General features: G+C 42.2%; 1 protein-coding gene across 1 annotated transcript in view; it reads left to right on the top strand.

Moving 5' to 3' along the window:
- LOC124713552 overlaps positions 1-23015 on the top strand; it is a 265066-nt gene that overhangs the window by 160128 nt on the left and 81923 nt on the right. The window contains exons 5-6 of the mRNA XM_047242955.1: positions 16221-16412; positions 20234-20384. Coding sequence (XP_047098911.1) covers positions 16221-16412; positions 20234-20384 — 343 coding nt within the window. The remainder of the gene's footprint in view (positions 1-16220; positions 16413-20233; positions 20385-23015) is intronic.

Raw genomic sequence — 23015 nt, 5'->3', positions numbered from 1 at the left:
CTTTGATCGGCGTGTTGGGGAGCGACCTCTCCAGAGGCTAGGTTGCAGTGATGGTGACATAAGTTGTCTTGCACCCACATCTTCTTGTTCATCTTCGTCGGCCTGGAGTTGGCGTTGGCTAAGATACGTCTGCTGTCTTCTGGCGTGGGCGTCATCAAATATCCGCAGCTTTTCTCGACAATAACGCACCACATGTCCCGGTCGTCTGCAGTGGAAACGTATTGGTTGGTTATCCTGGGTCCTCCAGATGTCAGTCTTCCTTGGTGTCCAAACAGGTTCCTCATGTGGCATTGTAGAAATGTAACTCCGTCAGGGTCTTGACTTTTTCACCATTTTAAAGGGAAATGAAGGATGAGTGATTGGGTTCAATGTCTGTTCCACTTCCTCCCTTTATGACCGCTTGAAGTGTCCCAGTTTTTTACTCGCCGTGCAATCCAAGTGCCTTCTGAACTTCCGCTCTCAATATATGATGAAGAACACTTGTGAAATCAGTTGCTTCCTCCATCACAGACATCGTTACAATGTTTGGAAGCCGATCAAACTTCTTGCGTGTAATTCTTTTTTGATGCATTGTCTCGATATACTGGCACCATTTTGTGAAGTCGTCTGCTGTTGAAACCTCCTTCATGAATAGGGCTTGATGGCTTGATACATGTCCTCAGCAACACGCTTCATAAGATGTGCAACCTTATCTTCCTCCTTCATTCTAGGATCCACTATTTTACATAGCTCCAAAATGTCTTGAATGTAGGATGCTGTAATTTCTCCTGGACGCTGTGCCCTGCACTTTAGTTTATCTTCAGCCTTGTGTGTCGCCGAAATACTTGCGCAGTTGTGCCTGGAATACTTCCCAATTTGTGAACTTGTCCTCGTTATTCTCATACCATTGCTTGGCAGTGCCCTCCAAGTAGAAAAATACGTTAGCCAAACACACAGTATCATCCCATTTGTTAAATTTGGCTATACGTTCATATACCTTCAGCCACTTGTTTGGATCTTGGCCTATTGTCACCAGAGAACCTGGAAGGATGTCTCATGTCGTGGCACACAGTTGCTGTCATCGTAATGTCCTCTTCTTCTTCTGTCCCCAATAGATTGTGATCTGCTGAACATGGCTCGAACTCGGGTTTCTCGCCACGTAAACGGCGGCTCTGTCATGGCCTGATGGGAGACTCTGTCTCGTAGATAATGTGCGCTATCACAAGTTACAATTCCCAGGACCTCCATCTGAATAATGTCGTGTAGAAGAAGGTGTAATTAGGTGAATGACGAACGCGAACTTCACTTAACGAAGGTTTATTCAGCACTTGCACATACAAGAGCGCGGAGCGAACTGCCTCTGGACAGAATACGTATAGTATACAGGGTGTTACAAAAAGGTACGGCCAAACTTTCAGGAAACATTCCTCACACACAAATAAAGAAAAGATGTTATGTGGACATGTGTCCGGAAACGCTTAATTTCCATGTTAGAGCTCATTTTGGTTTCGTCAGTATGTACTGTACTTCCTCGATTCATCGCCAGTTGGTCCATCGAAGGAAGGTAATGTTGACTCCGGTGCTTGTGTTGACAGACTCATTGCTCTACAGTACTAGCATCAAGCACATCAGTACGTAGCATCAACAGGTCAGTGTTCGTGGTTTTGCAGTCAGTGCAATGGTTGCAAATGCAGAGTTGGCAGATGCCCATTTGATGTATGGATTAGCACAGGGCAATAACCGTGGCGCGGTACGTTTGTATCGACACAGATTTCCAGAACGAAGGTGTCCCGACAGGAAGACATTCAAAGCAATTGATCGGCGTCTTAGGGAGCACGGAACATTCCAGCCTATGACTCGCAACTGGGGAAGACCTAGAACGACGAGGACACCTGCAATGGACGAGGCAATTCTTCGTGCAGTTGACGATAACCCTAATGCCAGCGTCAGAGAAGTTGCTGCTGTACAAGGTAACGTTGACCACATCACTGCATGGAGAGTGCTATGGGAGAACCAGTTGTTTCCGTACTACGTACAGCGTGTGCAGGCACTTTCAGCAGCTGATTGGCCTCCACGGGTACACTTCTGCGAATGGTTCATCCAACAATGTGTCAATCCTCATTTCAGTGCAAATGTTCTCTCTACGGATGAGGCTTCATTCCAACGTGATCAAATTGTAAATTTTCACAATCAACATGTGTGGGCTGACGAGAGTCCGCACGCAATTGTGCAATCACATCATCAACACAGATTTTCTGTGAACGTTTGGGCAGGCGTTGTTGGTGATGTATTGATTGGACCCCATGTTCTTCCACCTATGCTCAATGGAGCACGTTAATCATGATTTCATACAGGATACTCTACCTGTGCTGCTAGAACATGTGCCTTTACAAGTACGACTCAACATATGGTTCATGCATGATGGAACTCCTGCACATTTCAGTCGACGTGTTTGTACGCATGTCAACAACAGATTCGGTGACCGATGGATTGGTAGAGGCGGACCAATTCCATGGCTTCCACGCTCTCCTGACCTCATCCCTCTTGACTTTCATTTATGGGGGCATTTGAAAGCTCTTGTCTACGCAACCCTGGTACCAAATGTAGAGACTCCTCGTGTTCGTATTGTGGACGGCTGTGATACAATACGCCATTCTCCAGAGCTGCATCAGCGCATCAGGGATTCCATGCGACGGAGGGTGGATGCATGTACCCTCGCTAACGGAGGACATTTTGAACATTTCCTATAACAAAAGTGTTTGAAGTCACACAGGTACGTTCTGTTGCTGTGTGTCTCCATTCCATGATTAATGTGATTTGAAGAGACGTAATAAAATGAGCTCTAACATGGAAAGTAAGCATTTCCGGACACATGTCCACATAACATATTTTCTTTCTTTGTGTGTGAGGAATGTTTTCTGAAAGTTTGGCTGTACCTTTTTGTAACACCCTGTATACACAACTACAGAACATTCCAGTTCAATTATTCTTGACATTTGTGGATATTTCTAGAATATACTTGAACCAAATATAGAAATTAAAATTGCACAGTCTTGGTGAGTTTTGAACTCACAACCCTTCATGCAACAGTTTAGTATCATAACCACTACACCACGGTGCTACTCAGCTTCTGCCGTGACAATATTAATTTTTGTCTTAACTACCTTTTTTGCTTACTAAGCCTGTTTTCGTAGCATCACTATTTTTAATCATTACCATCATCCTAATAGCACAGTTGTGAAATGTGTGTCTTCACTGTCACAGATATTTTGCTGTTTCTGCAATATATATTATGATTTCTGAAGTTGTGGTTATGGTGGAATCTGAAACTGCAGCTGTTTTCTTTTCTGAAAACATATCAGATTTCGCACGTGGTAATGTTGCACTGTTTCTTACTTCCAAACATATCGTCGATCTGATTGCCTGCTTAGAACCATCAGGTGGCACACCCAATTTCGTTCCTGTCATGGCTCATGTTCGAGCATTGACAAAATTGCTACAGAAAACACATAAGTATGCCACTGGCCACTTCTGGCTTTTATCGTTTCTTGGAGAAATGGGTACCACTTTTGTGTATTTGTCCAATTACAAAGTCAATTCAAATGTATTCAGGCAAACTGCAGTTTAAATGTGGTAGATGTTCATAAACAGACAAATTATGTGTCATGGATTCCCATGGTTGGCGACATGATGTAATCGTCGTACCACCATGTAGCGAGACCTTGAGATGTGGTGGTCCAGATTGCTGTACACACCGGTACCTCTAATACCCAGTAGCACGTCTCTTGCATTGATGCATGCTTGTACTTGTCATGACATACTACCCACGAGTCCATCTACATCTACATGGGTACTTTGAAATTCACACTTAAATGCCTGGAAGAGGGCACTGTTGATCCAGATTGTCTCACTCCTCAACGGCGATTTTGTGTACAACCCTCAGAGTGGTTGGTGGGTCACATCATCCATAAACAGCCCTTTTCCATCTATCCCAGAGATGTTCGATAGGATTTATGTCTGGAGAACATGCTGGCCACACCTGTCTAGCGATATGATCCTGAAGGAAGTCATTCACAAGATGTGCACGATGGGGGTGCGAGTTGTCATCCATGAAGATGAATGCCTTGCCAGTATGCTGCCGATATGGTTGCACTATTGGTTGGAGGATGGCATTCATGTATCATCTTCCAGGACCACCAGTGGCATATGTTGGCCCCACAAAATGCTACCCCAAAACAGCAGGGAACCTCCACCTTGCTGCACTCGCTGGACAGTGTATCTAAGGCGTTCAATCTGACCGGGTTGCCTCCAAACACGTCTCCAACAATTGTCTGCTTGAAGGCGTATGCGACACTCATTGGTGAAGAGAATGTGATGCCAATCCTGAGCGGTCCATTCAGCATGTTGTTGGGCCCATCTGTACTGCACTGCATTGTGTCATGGCTGCAAAGATTGACCTTGCCGTGGACATCAGGAGTGAAGTTGCGCATCATGCAGCCTATTGCACACAGTTTGAGTCGTAACGTGATGTCCTGTGACTGCACGAAAAGCATTATTCAACATGGTGCCATTGCTGTCAGGGTTTCTCCGACCCATAATCTGTAGGTAGTGGTCATCCACTGCAGTAGTAGCCCTTGGGTGGCTTGAGCGAGGCATGTCATCAACAGTTCCTGTCTCTCTGTATCTCCTCCATGTCCGAACAACACGTAATTAGCTGCCGCTCACTATCCCCCTCCCCACACTAATCACAGTTGAGCTCGAAGCCAAGCTGGTCCGCTGGTGTTGCTATTAGCCCTCCATAGTGCTGCACTTGAGCAGCTGTAAAAGACGGACTGCAATATCTTCAAGGGTACAGGTCATATGTAACAACACCAATTAATACGTAAATAAAAGTGACATTTGTGGGCACTATCTTCACGATGGGTCTTGACACTAATTTACTCTCATGATAACAGTTACAGTCAGTTTATTTCATTTTTTAGACATTTAATTCTGGCTTGTTTTCCTTTTTTTGTTTCATCTAAATGCCACCATATTGTTCTAAAGCTGATTAAATGGTTTGAAAGGTGTTAGTTTTTATCTAGTATTCTAAAATGCCAACTGCAACCGAATTTTTCGTTTGCATTCCAGTTGGTAAATCATTAGTGTCGTATAATCAATTGTTATTGTTATTATTCCTCCCTCTCCCCCCCCCCCCCCCCGCCCCCCACCCCTCCCACCCCCAACCCCCTCTATCGTTTTGGGCTGCTATGGACCACGAAGATTTTTATCTCTTTCCTGATTGTGTTTTCCTCTTTTGGCAGTAGATTTTCAGTTTGGCTGACTGTGCTTCTTCTCTCTATTTTGACCATTTGCAGACAGGACGTGGAGCTGGCATAGTAAGCGAAATAAGGTTTTTAGTAATTTTGACTTTTTCTCTGAAAACTTCTTGATCCTGAATGTCATCAAATGAAATTTCGCTTCCTGTAAATCCTTTTTAACTTGGCTTGCCCATTTTGAATACAATTTTGTTTTTGAACTTCATCAATGTATGCAATGAGTAAGTCTTTGCAGGTTCATTCTTTCCAGATGTCCAAAAAACATCATTCTCCACTTCCTCATTCTGGTAACAATGGCTTCTGTATGTTGGTATAATTCACAGTTCTGTCTTCAGCGGAATTCTCAGTTTTCTTTGACAGGGCCAAGGATTTTCCTCAAAATTTTCTGGTCTTTTATTTAAAGTTTTCGTAGTGGTTCTTTCTTCGTCGTGTTTAAACATTTCTGATGCAGACAAAGCTGATGGTCTAATTACATTGTTATAATGACAAAGTTTTAGGTTTAAAGACAGGCTTTTGCTTTTGTATAAGTCTTTGCATAGATGAAAAGCACCTTCTAGTTAGAACACCTACTTTCTACAGCTGCATTTTCTGAACCGTCAGGTGTAATTATTTCTCCGAGATATTTAAATTTCTTCGACTGCTTGATTTTCTCTTGTATTTCAACATGAGGAGGAGCTTTGATGTTTGTGATGAATTCAGTTTTGTTAAATTATATTTTTAGGCCAGTCTTAGCAGCAATTGACTGTAGGCTGGACACTTGAACCTTAGCTTTGTCAATATTATTTGCAATGAGTGCCAGATCATCAGCAAAAGCCAAACAGTTTCCACTGAGGCCATTTCTTTTGTGTCCAATTTGAATCCCATAACGTGTCGGTATGGTTGTTTTCCACTCTTAGAGTATCTTTTCCAAGACACAGTTGAAAAGCAATGGAGAGAGCAGGTCACCTCGTCTCACCCGTGTACAGATTTCAAATGGTTCTGATAGTTCGCTTCTGAACTTGACCTTTGACACTGTGTTATTTAAAGTGGCGCTTATCAGCTTGATTGTTTCCCTATCTAGACCAAATTCACAAGGGTGTTCTTTATTGTTTCTCGATCAATTGAGTCATACACTTTTTGAAAGTTGACAAAGGTCACAACAAACGTTTTTGATCTTGATTTGGTGTATGATATAACAGATTATGGATGTGCTCTGCACAGGATCTTTATGCCCTGAAACCAGCTTGATATTTGCCCAATTGTTGATTTAAGACTGATTCAGCTCTGTTTAACAACAGTCTGGAAAAGATCTTGGTACGTCGTTGGTAGCAAAGAGATTCCTTGGTAATTATTCAGATCAATCTTATCGCCTTTTTTATAAAGTGGGTGAATAATTGCTATGGTCCAGTCTGGAGGTAGAGTTTCAGTTTCCCAAATCTTCACTATGATATCATGGAGATGTTTTATTGTATCATGATGTGCGTATTTCCACATTTCACCCAAGATACGATCCTCACCTCCAGATTTGTTATTTTTCAAGCCTTGTATAGTTTTCATGATTTCATCTGATGTGGGAGGGGGACTATCTGCAGGAGGAACAGTAGCATAGATATCAAGTTTTTCATTTGGATTTTCAGCATTCAGTAGGGATGAAAAGTAATTTCCAAAAGCTGCAGCACATGATTTGTCATTCAAATTTAGTTTTCCATCGAGTCCTCTTATATGTAACGTAGGAGGTTTAAACTTTCATAGTTGTGATTTAAAGGCTTTATAAAATTCCCGAGTGTGATGTCTCTTAAAATTTGCTTCTATTTCATCGATTTGGTTTTTGTTGAAGAGTGTCTTAGTTGTTCTCAATATTTTTGGCGTACCTTCCCTAACCTTCAAGAAGTTTTCATGATTTTCGGAGGTTTTCTTGCTATTCCATTTTATCCAAGCCTGTCTTCGCTTTTCAATTGCTTCATTAAAATCTTCGTTCCACCATGGGTGTTTATATTTTTATTGGCCAGTATAGTTTCAGTGGCTGATTGTACCATGACTTCTTTAATTCTGTTTCAGTCCGTTTTATTTTGTTTGCTGTGTAGAGTTTCTGTAAATTTGTTGTTGACATCTTTCAGTTTACTTATATCAAATTTTGGAGGTCTTTTTTTTCTTGAAATATTGGAAAGGTTCTTTCTGCTATCTAGGATGATATTCATTTTTACCAGAGACAAGTAATGATCAGAATTAATGTTGGAATTCCTCAAAACTTTAACATTGAAAATTTCCCTAGTGGATTTTTTAGAAATAGCTACATGGCCTAGCTGGAATTCTCCAAACATTGTGTTAGGGTGTTTCCAAGTTTTGGCTTTTCGAGGTAGACGCTTGAAGGATGTGGATTTTAAAAGAAGATCACGGTTCTTACACATATCATTCTTACAAATATCAATTAGTCGCTCACCATTTTTATTTGTTCTTTTATGTGCAGGGTAGTCACCAACAATTTGTTTATACTTCTTTTCTCTACCAATTTGTGCATTAAAATTGTCCATCAAAATTATGGAATGGTGTTTTGGAACTTTGTCAGTTGTTTCTTCTAGTTTTTCCCAAATTTTGTCAACTGATTCTGATTCTTTTTTGTTTGATTTATTTGTGGGAGCATGGAAATTTGCTATCGTATAAGCTTATTCATAGATTTGAAAGAGAATTTTGACATTCTTCCACAACTTGAAGAGAAATCCAAGACTGAATCGATCATTTTCTTGTTGACAATAAAGCAAGTGCCCAGATGTGGTATATTTTTTGTGACTCTTTTGCCAGGTTTACCTTTGAATATTCTAAAGCCGTCTGATTCAAAACAACATTCATCTGTGAATCTGGTCTCCTGTACAGCTGATATCATTACACTTTTTTCTCTTTGTATGTCTAGCGTTTGTTTCAATTTTCCAACTTGAAGAAGAGAGTTTATATTTATGGTTGCCAAGAAAGTCATGTTTCTTATGACATAATGTTGCAGACTCCCCAGAATCCACAGGTCTACTTGTCCCATGAACGGGAGTGGATTGATTACCATCTGGGGTGTGTAATCCAAGCGGTTGTGTTTCCATCATGAAAAGAGAATAAAAATAAAGATAAGGAAATTTTGGGTTATCCCGAAGGATAACGGGATTTTGACTAATGAGGTAGCGAGCCCCACAATGTGTGAAATTCAGCCGCCCATTCTGGGTCAGACGCTGTTTGCAGCAGCTCATTCTGAGACAGACGCTACAGTTCACGAGTTTTGGTCCACCCTGGCTTTTTCATTTCACCAGTATCACCCATATCTGAGAGACATTCCTCTATCCACCACTCAGGGAGGCGCCCGATGGGGGACTAGTTAGTAATGGTGGTTCCTCCGCCCTTTCTGCCGTTGAGGTGTCACTAATCACCCTCTTCTGTCTTCCAGGCCGTTGACCATCCCAGATGAGAAGTATAGGTTGGGAAATGAAAGACTGCTAGCCCTCGAAACCTAATAGCATCAGGGTTGGAAAGAAACAAGAGGTGACCGAGGATGGCCAGATAGGAAAGACAGAAGTGAGGAGCCTGGCATAGGTAAATGGAAGCAATGCCAGGACTCAGCTCTGGGCCCCGTGGTCGCCAGCCACGTACTCACTAGGTGTGAGTCCCTGGGGACCATATAATCAAAGAAAATATAGAGTTGTGTTCACAATCAAGCAACGTTTTTGAAGGACGACATTTTTTGGCCTTTCATGCAAACTGAAACTTTTATTTGCAAGTCTGTTCAAATACAACAGTAGTTTGTATAATGATGTAATTTAATGCTGTTTCCTCATGTGTTTCACAAATTTATCAGATTTTAAGGGGAGCAATTGATTGTTGTGGTGGCTAGTTCAAAGTTTCTCGCATGCCTCTTGCACTAGTACTGCGTGATTCAAATATCGTGTTTATACTAGCGAGGTCGGTATTACATCTAGCATTTCAGTCTTAAGTAGTCTAAAAATGTTGACCTCTGCAGCAGTAGTTAAATATGTGAATATAAGACAACCTGTAGTTTTTTTTAATGACAAATTTGGGAAAAACGTTGTTTTATAATCAGGCAAATACTGTAACCTTCAGCCCCTGCTTGAAGCCATAACCTCTCCCATTAATCCGTATCCCTCCTCACCCCTATGGCACCCGATACATCCACCTTCAATGTGCTCCACAAATTCCACAAACTCAACAATCTTTGGCACCCCATTGTAGCTGGTTGTTGTGCCTCCACTGGTAGAATCTTGGCCCTCATTGACCAACTCATGACTAACTCATCCAGGCAATTGCCCTTAATGTACCCTGCCACATCAAAGATACCAACTATTTCATTCACTGACTCTCCTCTGTGCCCATCCCTATACATCTTGGATTCCCACTCATTACTGTTGACGCAACTTCCCTATACACAAGCAGCCATCATGCCTGTGGTCTTACCACTGTTGAGTGCTACCTTTCCCAACATCCTTCACAGTCTAAACCCACTACCTTATTCATCATACATCTTACTAACTTTATCCTAACTACAACTATTTCTCCTTTGAACAGATGGTATACAAACAAATCTGCCATACAAGGAGACCTTCCTAGCTTCCCTAAACACAAACCCTTAAAGTGGTTCAGGTTCATTGATGATACCTTCATGATTTGGACTCAGGGCCAAAACACACCATCCTCATTCCTTCACAGCCTCAACACTTCCTCTCCCATCCACTTCCCCTTGTCCTCCTGATGCACCCCTAATCCTCCCACCACCCAAGTACCAGTTATAAAGGAGTGCCCCTATGTCACCCAGTACCACCCCAGACCCAACTAAACCACATCCTTCATCAGGGCTTTTGATTATCTACCATCATGCCCTGAAATGAGGGACATTCTACACAAAATCCTTCCCACCCCTCCTGAAGTGTTTTTCCATCGACCACCCAATCTCTACAACTACCTAGTCCATCCCTATGCTACTCTGAATCCCAACCCCTTGCCACAGGGATCATATTCCTGTGGAAGACCCAGGTTCAAGACCTGTCCAATCCACTCCACTCTCCCAGCTTTTCTTTTTCAGTCCTGTTACTGGTTTACCCTACCCCATCAAGGCTGGGCCACCTGTGAAAACAACCATGTAATATACCAGCTCTGCTGCACTCATTGCACAGGTTTTTATATTTGTATGGGTACCAACCAGCTGTCCACTGATAAACTGCAAGAGCAAAGTAGACCACCCTGTGGCACAACATGCATCTGAACATAACATGCTTGATTTCAGTGGATGTTTCATTACCCGAGCCATCTGAATTCTCCTCTCCACCACCAGCTATTCTGAACTGCACAGATGGGAGTTGTTCTCAGCTCCCAGAATTATACCAGTCTCAACCTACAGTAACCTAATGTCCCTACACCCTCCACCCAACAGTTTCCACCCTCCTCTGCCTTATCAACCCCTACTTATTCTCGACCCCTTGCCCTCTTTGTGCACTGCCCTCTGCCAATGCACCTGCCCATGTTTCCCTTTCCCCACTTCTATCCTTTCTCATTCCCTGTTTCTCCCATCCCCCTATCCACCTCCCTGCCCCACAGCTTCACGATGCTGCGCCTCCCTGCCCCACAGCTTCACGATGCTGCGCCTGTTGGCAGTCAAGTCCCTGCATGCTGCACCAGACAGCACTCTCCTCTTCCCCCACCTGTACCCTGCTGTCCCTTTCCCTTTCCTGCTGTTTCCAGAATGCTGCTTCTGTTCTACGTGATAATTGCATTCCATTCTGAGCTGGGTGTGCTAGCTTGTGTTGTGTGAGGTGTGCTAGCTTGTGTGAATGAATTTGTGTTCCCTGTTCTGAAGAAGACTTTGGCCAAAAGCTAATGTGTAAGTGTCTTTTCATAGTACCTGTCCGTGATTCAGCATGTAACTTAACAGTGAGTAGCAATCTGTCTCTTCCTTACATTGTTGATATTCCAAACTGGAGTGTACATTGTTTGAATATGGTTTTATAAATTGAGAAAGCTTACTCAATTTTTCAAAAGTCAGCAGTGCATATTTATGCAGAGGGATTGTGCAAGGAATAATATTGTCAGGTTGTTCTACAATTTTACCATTAAAATAAGCAAGACAAAATAACAAGATTTAAGTATCTGGGATTCTTATTCAGCTCAGGTTGCAGTTTACGGGAAACTATGCTACCCACTTCACCTGGTACAACACTGACCTTCCAAATTGCATCTTCCATTATTCCCACAGTCTCTTGTAGAGGCATACAAGAAGTCTCCAGTTTCAAACTGAACCGAGCACTTAACTGTTGACTGCTGACAAGGATCTACTCACAGACACAGCAGGGTCAGAAGAAAAGTTCTCCATCACTGACTACATAGCTCCAAAGTGCTTATTTTAGAACATCACAACTTCAATCCATGTTGCCCACCTTGTTATCAGTGGTTGCAGAAGCAGAGCTACATCAGGTAGCTGCTGCTTGTAGCATAGTACACTCATGCTCATAAATTAACGATAATTGCAGAATGTGGTGCCACACGTGGCACTACACAAAATTGGCACTAATAGCATAGGCACATAGTGAACACACATGACACAGATCTGTAAGTCCACGGTATTGGCGATAAGCTGAGAAAACCATTCCGAAATACATGTGCTACAAAATGCCACTGTTTCCTGCACATATACCCCGACATCAATATGGAATATGATCACCATGCACACGTACACAGGCCGCACAACAGGTTGGCATACTTGGGATCAGGTGGTCAAGCAGCTGCTGGGGTATAGCCTCCGATTCTTGCACCAGTGCCTGGCGGAGCTCCTGAAGTATCCTATAGGTTTGATGACGTGCAGCGATATTTCGACCGAGAGCGTCCCAGACATGCTCAATGGGGTTCAGGCATAGCGATCTTCTGTTTCAAGGGACTCTTCTATCATGGCAGCTTGGTGGGACCGTGTGTTGATCATCCATCAGGAGGAAGGTGAGACCCACTGCACCCCTAAAAAGGCGGACATACTGGTGCAAAATGACGTCCCAATACACTTGACCTGTTACAGTTCCTCTGTCAAAGACATGCAGGGGTGTACGTGCACCAATCATAATCCCACTCCACACCATCAGAGTACGACCTCCATACAGGTTCCTTTCAAAGACGTTAAGGGGTTGGTATCTGGTTCCTGGTTCACGCTAGATGAAAACCTGGCGAGAATCACTGTTCAGACTATACCTGGACTCGTCCGTGAACATAACCTGGGACCACTGTTCCAGTGACCATGTACTGTGTTCTTGACACCAGGCTTTACAGGCTCTCCTGTGACCAGGGGTCAGTTGAATGCACCTTTCAGGTCTCCAGGCAAATAAACCATGTCTGTTCAGTCGTCTGTAAACTGTGTGTGTGGAGACAACTGTTCCAGTGGCTGTGGTAAGGTCCCAAGCAAGGCTACCTGCAGTACTCCGTGGCCGTCTGCGGGCACTGATGGTGAGATATTAGTCTTTTTGTGGTGTTGTACACTGTGGACGTCCCATACTGTAGTGCCTGGACACGTTTCCTGTCTGCTGGAATCGTTGCCATAATCTTGAGATCACACTTTATGGCACACGGAGGGCCCATGCTATGACCTGCTGTGTTTGACCAGCCTCCAGTCGCCCTAGTATTCTACCCCTCATAACGTCATCAATATGTGTTCTTTGAGCCATTTTCAACACACAGTCACCATTAGCACGTCTGAAAAGTCTGCACATGTACTCGCTGCACCGTACTCTGACATGGCACCAACACACCTCTGCGTATGTGAACTGATGCCAGCGGCACCGTGTGACGACTGCAGGTCAAATGCACTGCATTGCATGGTCATACCCAAAGGTGATTTAAACCCGCAAACCGCCCACCAGAACATTGTTTCACCATGTATCAGCATTATCCTTAATTTATGAGCATGAGTGTACATGATAAAATCATTTCATGAAAACCATTTTCTTAGCTGATACCAGTTTATTTACTACTGGGAATAGATGTTTAACTGTTCTGCCACTCTTTGCAATCATGAGCCATACATGTAAGATGCACTAAGTCTGGATAAACTACATTAAATGATTCCCTGCTTTCAGCAAGTATGGAGTTGCATCTGTGTACATCAGTGGGAACCTCTCTTATGTTACACCATCTGGCCATAGTTCCACAAGTCCATCATTAATGAATCTAGCAATTCTTGAACTATTTGCTGCCTCTAAACGTTTACAGTAACTTAAACAGAGTTTAGATGCAGTGTCGGAGTCCAACTTGCCACTATTAGATTAAGTGATAAATGGCCTACAACATACAATCTCACATAGCAGAAATCCATATGGATGATGTGCTAATGTCGGCCGTGATTTTTTCAAATGTGTCAACATAGCCAGAATCGAGAACTTCCTAGAGTGGACTCCTCAGGAATGTTGCAGTTGCAGTATTTCTGGAAATATTTGAAGTTTGTTCCAGGGTATGTTCCCTGCAACCAATGCAAGATTAAGTTCTTTTTAAAACTCACTATTAAATGTGTAAGCTGTCCCTGCAACTGTGTAAGTAGAATTTATTTTTCTTTGAAGAAATCCATTGCTTATTCCTAACATGTAGATTGCCTTCGAAATGTTGTCTAATTTGAGATTTCATTGTGCATCCTATATGTTTCTCTCAAGGTTTGGCACAGGAATGTTTTACCATCAGTTGTTAAAGCGCTGTCAGTAGAAATCCATGTTTTTACCTTTGATGACAGTGAAGACTCAACCGGTGCTATGGTCAAATTATGTGCAATTGATTGTTTCACAAAGTGAAGTGTTTGGGAACAAGTAAGAAAGGAAAGTCATTATTGTCTGCATCAAACTTGTGTAATTTAGCTTTGAGTGTAACGGGATTGTTGACAGCATGAGAAATGCAAAAGTAAAAACGAGAAACACAAATATTAAACATAAAAATTTTTTTCTCTCCTTGCTATGTAGTGAAGCTGTGTGTGAATTTTGAAAATGTATGATTATTCTACAGTAATACTAAAGGACATAAAATTATGTAGTATAGTGTGAAAGATGTATTATACCTCAAAATCTGTAAAAATATGTAATTTAAAACTTGGAAATAAGAGCCATTTCAGTGTTACTTGTTGACATTTTAGTTTTTCTTCAAACTACCTATAAAGGAACAAAACATGTAATTACATAAAATCTGGTTTCAGCTAATCACCAGTTGTTAGCTGCTATTCTACATGTCCTCTAAATTGTAACTCATTCCAATCTTTCTTTTCATGTTCTGTGTAACCAGATCCAGAAGCACAGTATGTTTTCACTGCAGAAAGTCTTGGATCACTACCAACCGTACACCAATTAATCTGTTAGCAACACTTGTTTGTTTGTCACAACTTTACAGGCACTGGAACACACCAGCTAGTACTCCAACCGCACTTCTGCTTTCAAGCCTTTTTGACAAAGTGTATTTATACATCTTTTAACAATTATGTTCTTTGACATTGTTATGTTATTTCATGTTTGGTGTTATAATTGCAATAAGTTAACCCAGCAAAAACTGACATTATGGAGTTTTAGTAGAAATTGAAACAAGTAGTACAATGATAATGCGTATTTCCGAAATTAATGATCTTTTACAAGTGCAATGTTGAAACATACATACAGTTAACAATTAAGTTCTTATTATTCAGTCCAGAACACACTCTAATATCTTTTCATAATTTAATTAATTATGCGATTTTATGAAACAATTTTGAGCTTGATAATATTTCTACAACATCAAAATTACAATTCAAAGCTCAAAATGACTTTTTATAACATTTGAAGGCTAAAATGCGGAATAATTATTTACAACCCAAAATCTTTAAATCATGTTACAAAAGATTAATGAATCGTTCTTCTAACATTTTAAACGAATCTTCTCATTTTCGTAATATGTGGACGTTGCACTGAATTTCTATAACAATGTTCCAGAAACATTAATTACAAGTTTAGTTACAGATTTTTAGTTGGTGATTTCCATAGGAATATGTTGTCATGACTTGCAAAGATACATAAATCTTAAGCTTTTCCAAAATTAATGGTTTACACAGTTAATTTGCATTATGGTAAACAATGAATTTTTACAAATTGAATTATAATTGCAAAAGTGAATGAAAAAGGCTACTAAAATTTATACACTGTTAACACTGATCCCAGAACTTGTTCTTTCTCCTCAAAACATCCCGAAATTCATATCAAAGTGGCAGTGACTTATCCTAACTGTACATCACTTTGACTAAGAACATACATTAACTGGTCTGTGACACAGTTTAACATTTTTGTCACAACCACTTCACAAAGCTGCACTAAGTGGCCCTATCCTCCAAGTGTCCCTGCACACCACCCACATCTGTTTCAGCGTGTATCGCACACTATGAAACCCACTGTTTCAGGCACTCCCCATGACACAACACAGCCTCTTTCATTACAGTGTGTTCCAGTATCCGCACACCTTAAATTAGTACATTACAGAATAAAATATTTCATTTCTATTCATTTGTAACTGATTACAAATGAGGTTCTCCTGGAGCTCTTGTGGTAGTTCATAACATTGTGTTTTAATGTGAACTGTCAGAAAGTGCAAATAAAAATTGAATGGGTCGGCACAAAAAAGTGTTAATTCACAACAATGTATTTTGGACTATTACATGTTGTATGTTTGGTTAGTTACAGAGACAACAACATACTTAAACATGATAAGACAGGAATTTATATAGTAGACAGTGCTTTGTCACAGTACATCAGGAACTACTTGATATCAGCTTGTACTGTATTTGAAAATGCAATAGGTTATGAGATCAGACAAATCTTTTTTAAACCGAGTTTTAATGCTTTCTTCCCCCGACTCCTTCAGTTGTAGCTTTGTTACATTTGTTGAAACTTTATTTGTAATTGTTTCACTTTTCTATATTTTCAGAATATTAACAATGAATTTCCGTGCATAGAGCTCCCCAGACTAGACCAGTTGGATTTTGATTTAGGCATACTGTCTCTAGAGGGGAATGGTGTAAACCAGACTCAAGCTTTGTCTCTTCCTCCTCCTGCACACGCTCGCTTACAGGCTGAATCATATGTGACTCAAGGGTTACCAGAACATCAACATAACCAGGTATTTCAGCTTTATGAAAATTATATTGATTGAGGGACTGGCCACCAATGCATTTAATTTAAACATCATAAAATTGGAAAATACACTGCTGGCCACCGTAAATGCAACACCCTGAAGGAAGCATCTGAATCAAGTGAAATTTACACCATGAGTTTGCAGCGATGAGATATGCAACTGATTAGAATTTCAGCGCAGACGCACATCACGCGCGCCTGTGGCACCACCTCATAGCGCCATTTAAGGCTTGGCGATTTCGACGAGTGTACGTTCGGCACGTGTGTTTACCTTGTGGTTGTTTCACAAGACGATCAGTTATGCCTCGTAGACAACAGCGAACATCTTTTGATCAAGTATCCGAGTTCGACAGAGGAAGGATAGTGGCTTACCGAGATTGTGGATTATCATACAGAGAAATCGCTAGTCGTGTTGGACGAAACCAAACAACTGTAATGCGGATATGTGACCGTTGGATGCAGGAGGGTACGATGGACCGACGTGGTCGATCGCATTCACCTCGGTGCACCACTGCACGTGCTGATAGGCAAATTGTGCGCATGGCACTGACGGATCGCTCAGTGACATCCCGAACCATAGCACAGCACATTGCGTCTGTAACGCATCATCCAGTGTCTGCGCGTACCATTCGACGCCGTTTACAGCAGAGTGGTCTGTCCGCAAGACGTCCATTGCTTCATCTACCATTGACGCAGAACCACAGACGTCTCCATCGCCAATGGTGTGATGACAGACGGATGTGGACGGCAGAATGGAATGACGTTGTCTTTACTGACGAGGCACGCTTCTGTCTGCAGCACCACGATGGTCGGATTCGAGTGTGGAGACACCGTGGAGAGAGGATGCTGGACAGCTGCATTATGCACCGCCACACTGGTCTTGCACCGGGTATTATGGTATGGGGCGGTATTGGATATTACTCTCGCACGCCTCTAGTACGCATTGCCGGTAGTTTAAATAGCCGGCGCTACATATCCGAGGTGCTGGAGCCAGTTATCCTTCCTTACCTTCAGGGCTCGGCCACAGCCATATTTCGACAGGATAATGCGTGACCACACGTGGCACGCATTGTCCAAAGGTTCTTCGACAATAACCAGATTGAATTGCTTCCCTGGTCGGCTCGCTCTCTGGATCTTTCGCCGATAGAAAACATGTGGTCCATGGTTGCTCAACGAGTGACCCAGATTAAATCCCCAGCTGCCACACCAGATGATCTTTGGCAACGTGTGGAAGCTGCTTGGGCTGCTGTACCCCAGGAACACATCCAACGTCTCTTTGACTCAATGCCGAGACGTGTGGCAGCGGTGATCTCCAACAATGGCGGCTACTCTGGCTACTGAGTCTGGCAGGAACCACATGTCACAGACGTCTGTAAACGTAATCATTTGACACTTGGTCAACATGTTATCTACAAAATAAATTTTGTTGTGCTACCTCTTGTCTTTCTTGGTGTTGCATTTACGGTGGCCAGCAGTGTAAATGGAAGATTTGATGTGTGAAGTACTGTGAAACTTAATTAAGAGTTAAAGATAAATTTCCCAAATGCATCTTCATATTATACTAGTATAAAGCTCCGTCTCATTCATTTTAAAGATTTTTTTTTTCGTATTTTGCATTCTTGTTTCCCATGTGCTATTCCAGCTATAGTTAAGGACTGTATTTTTGGAAGAAATATTGGGTACATAGTAATCTGCAAGGAAAAGTAACATGTGCAACAGCTGGGGTGCTTTGATAAAATTCTTGTGGAAAGCTGTTCCTGATTATCGCAGTTGACAGCAAGGCATCTGTTAAGGTTTGTGCTGCAGCTTATTGTTTCATAATACAAAAATACGTTGAAACAAGTCTTGGACTGCATCTTTGATAGAGCATCAACACGCAAAAAGCGGAAACTGATTATGGTGAAGAGGAACATTAGTATGCTGCTTGCGTCACATTGAAAACCATGTTTATTGCAAAACCATTATTTGTTTGACCTTGCTGTTTGGTGTCACATTCTTGTCAGATATTGTTAAGAAAAGAATTTTAGAATCACTTTTTCAACATGTTCCTTTGTCCACTGTAAGAGCATCATCAACATGATCAAACAATTTTAGTAGTAGACACTGAAAAAGGGGCATTTACATGACAGTGAAGATTTAAATTCCAAGAGTATGCACTCCAAAAAGATTAAAGCAACATATTACTTCCTCCATCGTGTATATCACAAAATGAGTATACCAAGAAAATCCGGTTAGTGGCTGTTATTCTTTTCATGTACTATTCACAAGTGGAACAGGAGAGTTGGGAAATGATATTGGTAAATGATGTAATATCTGTGACAAACCATAATGTGGCTTGGGGAATATGAACATAGAGATGTTTTGTATCTGTCGAGAAGGCAACTTTTGCATTAATACATATATTTTCCCTCTAAGGTTCCTGCCCAGATTTTCGTAGTGTACTGTTCGACTAGTTGGGAAACAAAGTTTTCCGATGAAGCTCCTATATGAAAAAAGTTGAATAAGACTGGCTGCTAATCTGTACTCTTTTCTGTGAATCGTATCGCTCTCAGTTTTATACAAGGCGTGTCCAGAAAGGAAGAAACATCGAACACAGAGTGCCAACCAACAGAGGGAGGAGGCTGCGGCTATAGAGCACACATAGCAGGAGGTTTAGACAGCAAACTGCCATTTGCTGCAGTTCGCTCTGTTAGAAAGTGAGATACAGGCGATGAAGTGAGGTTGTGCACAAGCTGCCTGTTGGATTTGTGTTGAAGTGATAGTGAAAGAGCTGGTATGAGTCACACACAGTTTTACGAGTTAGGTCAGCAGGGCAGGATGTTAGTCTGTAACAAACCAAACAGAATGATTTTCCGCTGTGTGCAGGAAGAGGCTGAATTTAGGGAAAACCAGATTTGGATGTTGCATCATGTCAATTCTCTGGCTCACACATCACACCTTGTCCACAGCTGTCTAGCAAAAACATTCCCATTGAGCCCCATCGTATTCTCCAGACTGAGCCAGAGTAGACTTTTTCCTCTTTCGCAAAATTAAAACCACATTGAGAGAACATAGTTTCTGAACCAGAACATTCTGAGCCATAGAAGAGATTTAGGACAATGGACAATAGATCTGCCAACCACCCCAGAAAATGCTTTCCAAGAGGCTTTCCAAAAGAAGAACAATGATGGGGGTAGTGTATTGCTAGCAGAGGGGACTATTTTGAGGGCAACAGTGCTTAAAATTTTTGTACAATAAGCAGTAAAGGTGTTAAATTTCAGTTTCTTTTTTATCACCACTGTATTTACGCACTCTGTGTGAGATTTGGAAACAGACCAGTGATAACCTGATTGAATATTGAATATGACACTCCAGATGTTTACAGCACTGCATATTGACGTAACATAAATGCATGCTTTCTTGTTGCAAGCCACCAATAGTGAAAGGTAAAAACTTCATTTAGATGTGATGCTTTCGACAGATATCCTGCATTCTGATAGAAAACTCAGAAAAACTGCCTTATGTTGACTTTTTTTCCAACATGCAAATGTGAGCCACAAATATGTTATATGTTATTTTGATAACAGGAAGCATATAGGTCATTGTAAATTAGTAGCTGTAAACAAAATATTACCCAATTTTTAGAAGAAAGATGAGGCTGAAAGTGCCATATGTGTGTTACTTGGAGACATGTGATACACAAGACATGTTATTGCAGAAAATGTTATGTTGTGTTTAAAAGTGGCTTTTTATCTTAAGTTTTGAATTTTTGTGTGGTTGGTGTACTTGAACATGTGTGTAAAGAAAATAATTATTCTGAATTTGCAGGAATCTCATCAGAATTTCTGTCATATTGACCCTGGGAAAGATTTATCATTAGGAAGTACATTTACTGGAAATACTCAGTTATCACTATTTTCTTCATCTGACTCTACTCAGCAAGATACAGCAGCACAATCATTAACAATTAATGCTACAGGTAATGGATGTTTATGTATTTCATAAAATAAATACCTTGTAAAATGCTAAATGGTTTGAGGAAATTAACGTTGTATGCTGTTTAATGAACTTCTGTTGCCTCATGTTCCTACAACAGTTAAGTCATGTTCATTGACTTTCAAGGTGTACAAATTTCATGCAGAATCATAGACTATAAGTACACAGTCCAAAATTATACTGTTATTTGTTTGTACCATTAAATTACAACCATGAGAATAATAAATGCGAATAAACAATAATGAAGATCTTAGAAACCCAAATGCTTATAAGGCTAGATATTTACGGACAATAATTTTCAGAAACTTAGGAATTGCAGTTGAATTAGTAGAGTAGCAAGATGGATTAACTGGCATTTAATGGAAGGTGATAAACAAACACCAAATAAAATTTAAATTAGGATATACATTTTATTGAAGTGGAATAGTGGAGGGAAGAAATTCATATATGTAGTTAACTGTAAACAATAAAATTGTAATAACTTCAAGTTGAACAAATTTATTTCAAGGAAGATGCAATACATGAAAGTCACAGATCAAGTAAACAGAGTAAGACGTGTATACACTTTAACAGTCAAATCATAACTGAGTCCAAGTCTAGTGGCCGCTGGCTGGCTGGCCGCTTAGGTGGCGCTGCTGTTGCATGGCTGGCAGACAGCGCCGCATGTAGAGGATGCACGTAACTGTGTGGCGGCACTTTGAAAGATCGGCGAGTCACAACACTTTTCCCCCCTTTGAATTTTTTGCACAGGTCTTGATATAGGTGGCCTGTAGATTGCTAACATCCATAGGTGTTGTTTGGCTGGCCATAAAGTCTCGAGGAGGAGGTATCCCGTACGGACGGAAGTGTCCCTGAAGATAACGGGTCGAGATGACAGGAGACGCGGGGGTCGAATCTGCTGGGGCCCCTGCACCAATCTGCCCGTTGCGGCAAGTCCGGTTGTTATAACAGGAGACATGGGCGATGTGTCCGCGTCCGTAGGAGGAGGAGGTGAGTAGAGTTGCTCCGACAAATGATGGTCATCTGGTTCCTGCATGGGCACATCTCCTGGTGGCGTCAGTTCTTGTGCTGGCACCAATATGATGGTGAGAGGACTGCGTTGTGAGTAATGAGAGATTCCAGTATCCCGAGCGTCAGGTAGACCCGAATATGGTGTAGCGGCATCCAGAACAGGCGTTGCTGGCACACGAGGCCGAAGCCGGTCCGAAGGACACACTGCAACACCCGTGTCCATCTGGATTTCATACAGGCGTCGGCAGCAGTGTTGTAAGATGCGGACAGGAATCCATTTTGGCCGCCTGCCATATCCCCGTACTCATACAAGGTCGTCGGCGGTGAACCGGCCAAGCGAAGGCACCCGCGGCCGTGAGGTGGAAGACCGCAGAAGATGAAGTAGCGTGCAGGGCTGTCAGGCATGTAAGAGCTCAGCCGGGCTGTGGTTGCCCATGAGGGTGAAACGGTAAGAAGCCAGAAATTGGAGAAGTGAATCATCAGTAGAAGAAGTCAAGAGTTTCCTCATCTGAGCCTTAAATGTGCGGACCAGTCGTTCAGCCTCACCGTTTGACTGTGGATGGAACGGAGGGGCCGTGACATGCATGACGCCGTGACGGGCACAAAAATCCGCAAAATTGGAAGAGGCAAATTCCGGACCATTATCAGTAACAAGAGTAGAGGGAAGGCCTTCCAAAGAGAAAATGTGAGCTAGAGCATTGGTGGTTGCCGCGGCGGTAGGCGATGTGCAACGGACAATGAAAGGAAACTTAGAGTAGGCGTCAATAACGAGAAGCCAATAAGTACCTAAAAAAGGTCCCACGAAGTCAGCATGAATATGTTCCCAGGGCTTCTCAGGCGAAGGCCACGGTGACAAAGATGACTTCGGGGCGGCGGCCTGTGACGCACAAGGGCCACAGGCAGTGACCATGTGTGCGATTTCAGAGTTGATGCCGGGCCAGTACACATGACAGCGCGCCTGAGATTTTGTGCGAGAGACACCCCAGTGCCCTTGGTGAAGGAGGCGCAAGACCGAAGCACGCAAAGACGCAGGTACCACAACATGCAGCGAAGCATTTTCGGTGGAAAGGAAGATAACACCATCCCTAACCGTGAGGCGTAACGCAAAGCGTAGTAGTTCCGCAACGGATCAGAAGTCTTAGCGGACGGACGATCTGGCCAACCCTTCTGAATACAGCGTAAAACCCGGGAGAGGGTTGGGTCAGAACCCGTAGCAGCCGCCAGATGGTCCACAGTGATGGGGAACCAAACCACAACCCGCTGCTCGGCAACATCCAGGTGGAAACACAAAAGTTCGCCTCTATCGAATGCCAGATCAGGACCCATGGGAAGGCGAGACAGTGCATCAGCATTCGCGTGTTGAGCCATCGGCCGGAAATGAACCTCATAATTGAAACGAGACAAGTAAAGAGCCCAACGCTGGAGGCGGTGTGCAGCCTAGTTGGGAAGTGACGTTGATGGATGAAACAAGGAAACAAGAGGTTTGTGATTCGTAACAAGGTGAAATTAGGATCCATAGAGAAAAACACCAAACTTATGAAGAGCATAAATAATGGCCAAAGCTTCTTTTTCAATTTGAGAATACTTTTGTTGGGCATCCGTG

The sequence above is a fragment of the Schistocerca piceifrons genome, chromosome 1, assembly GCF_021461385.2.
Source record: "Schistocerca piceifrons isolate TAMUIC-IGC-003096 chromosome 1, iqSchPice1.1, whole genome shotgun sequence".
Classification (NCBI taxonomy): Eukaryota; Metazoa; Arthropoda; class Insecta; order Orthoptera; family Acrididae; genus Schistocerca; species Schistocerca piceifrons.
Note: the sequence above shows the minus strand (reverse complement) of the source record. Positions and strands in the feature narration are given on the sequence as shown.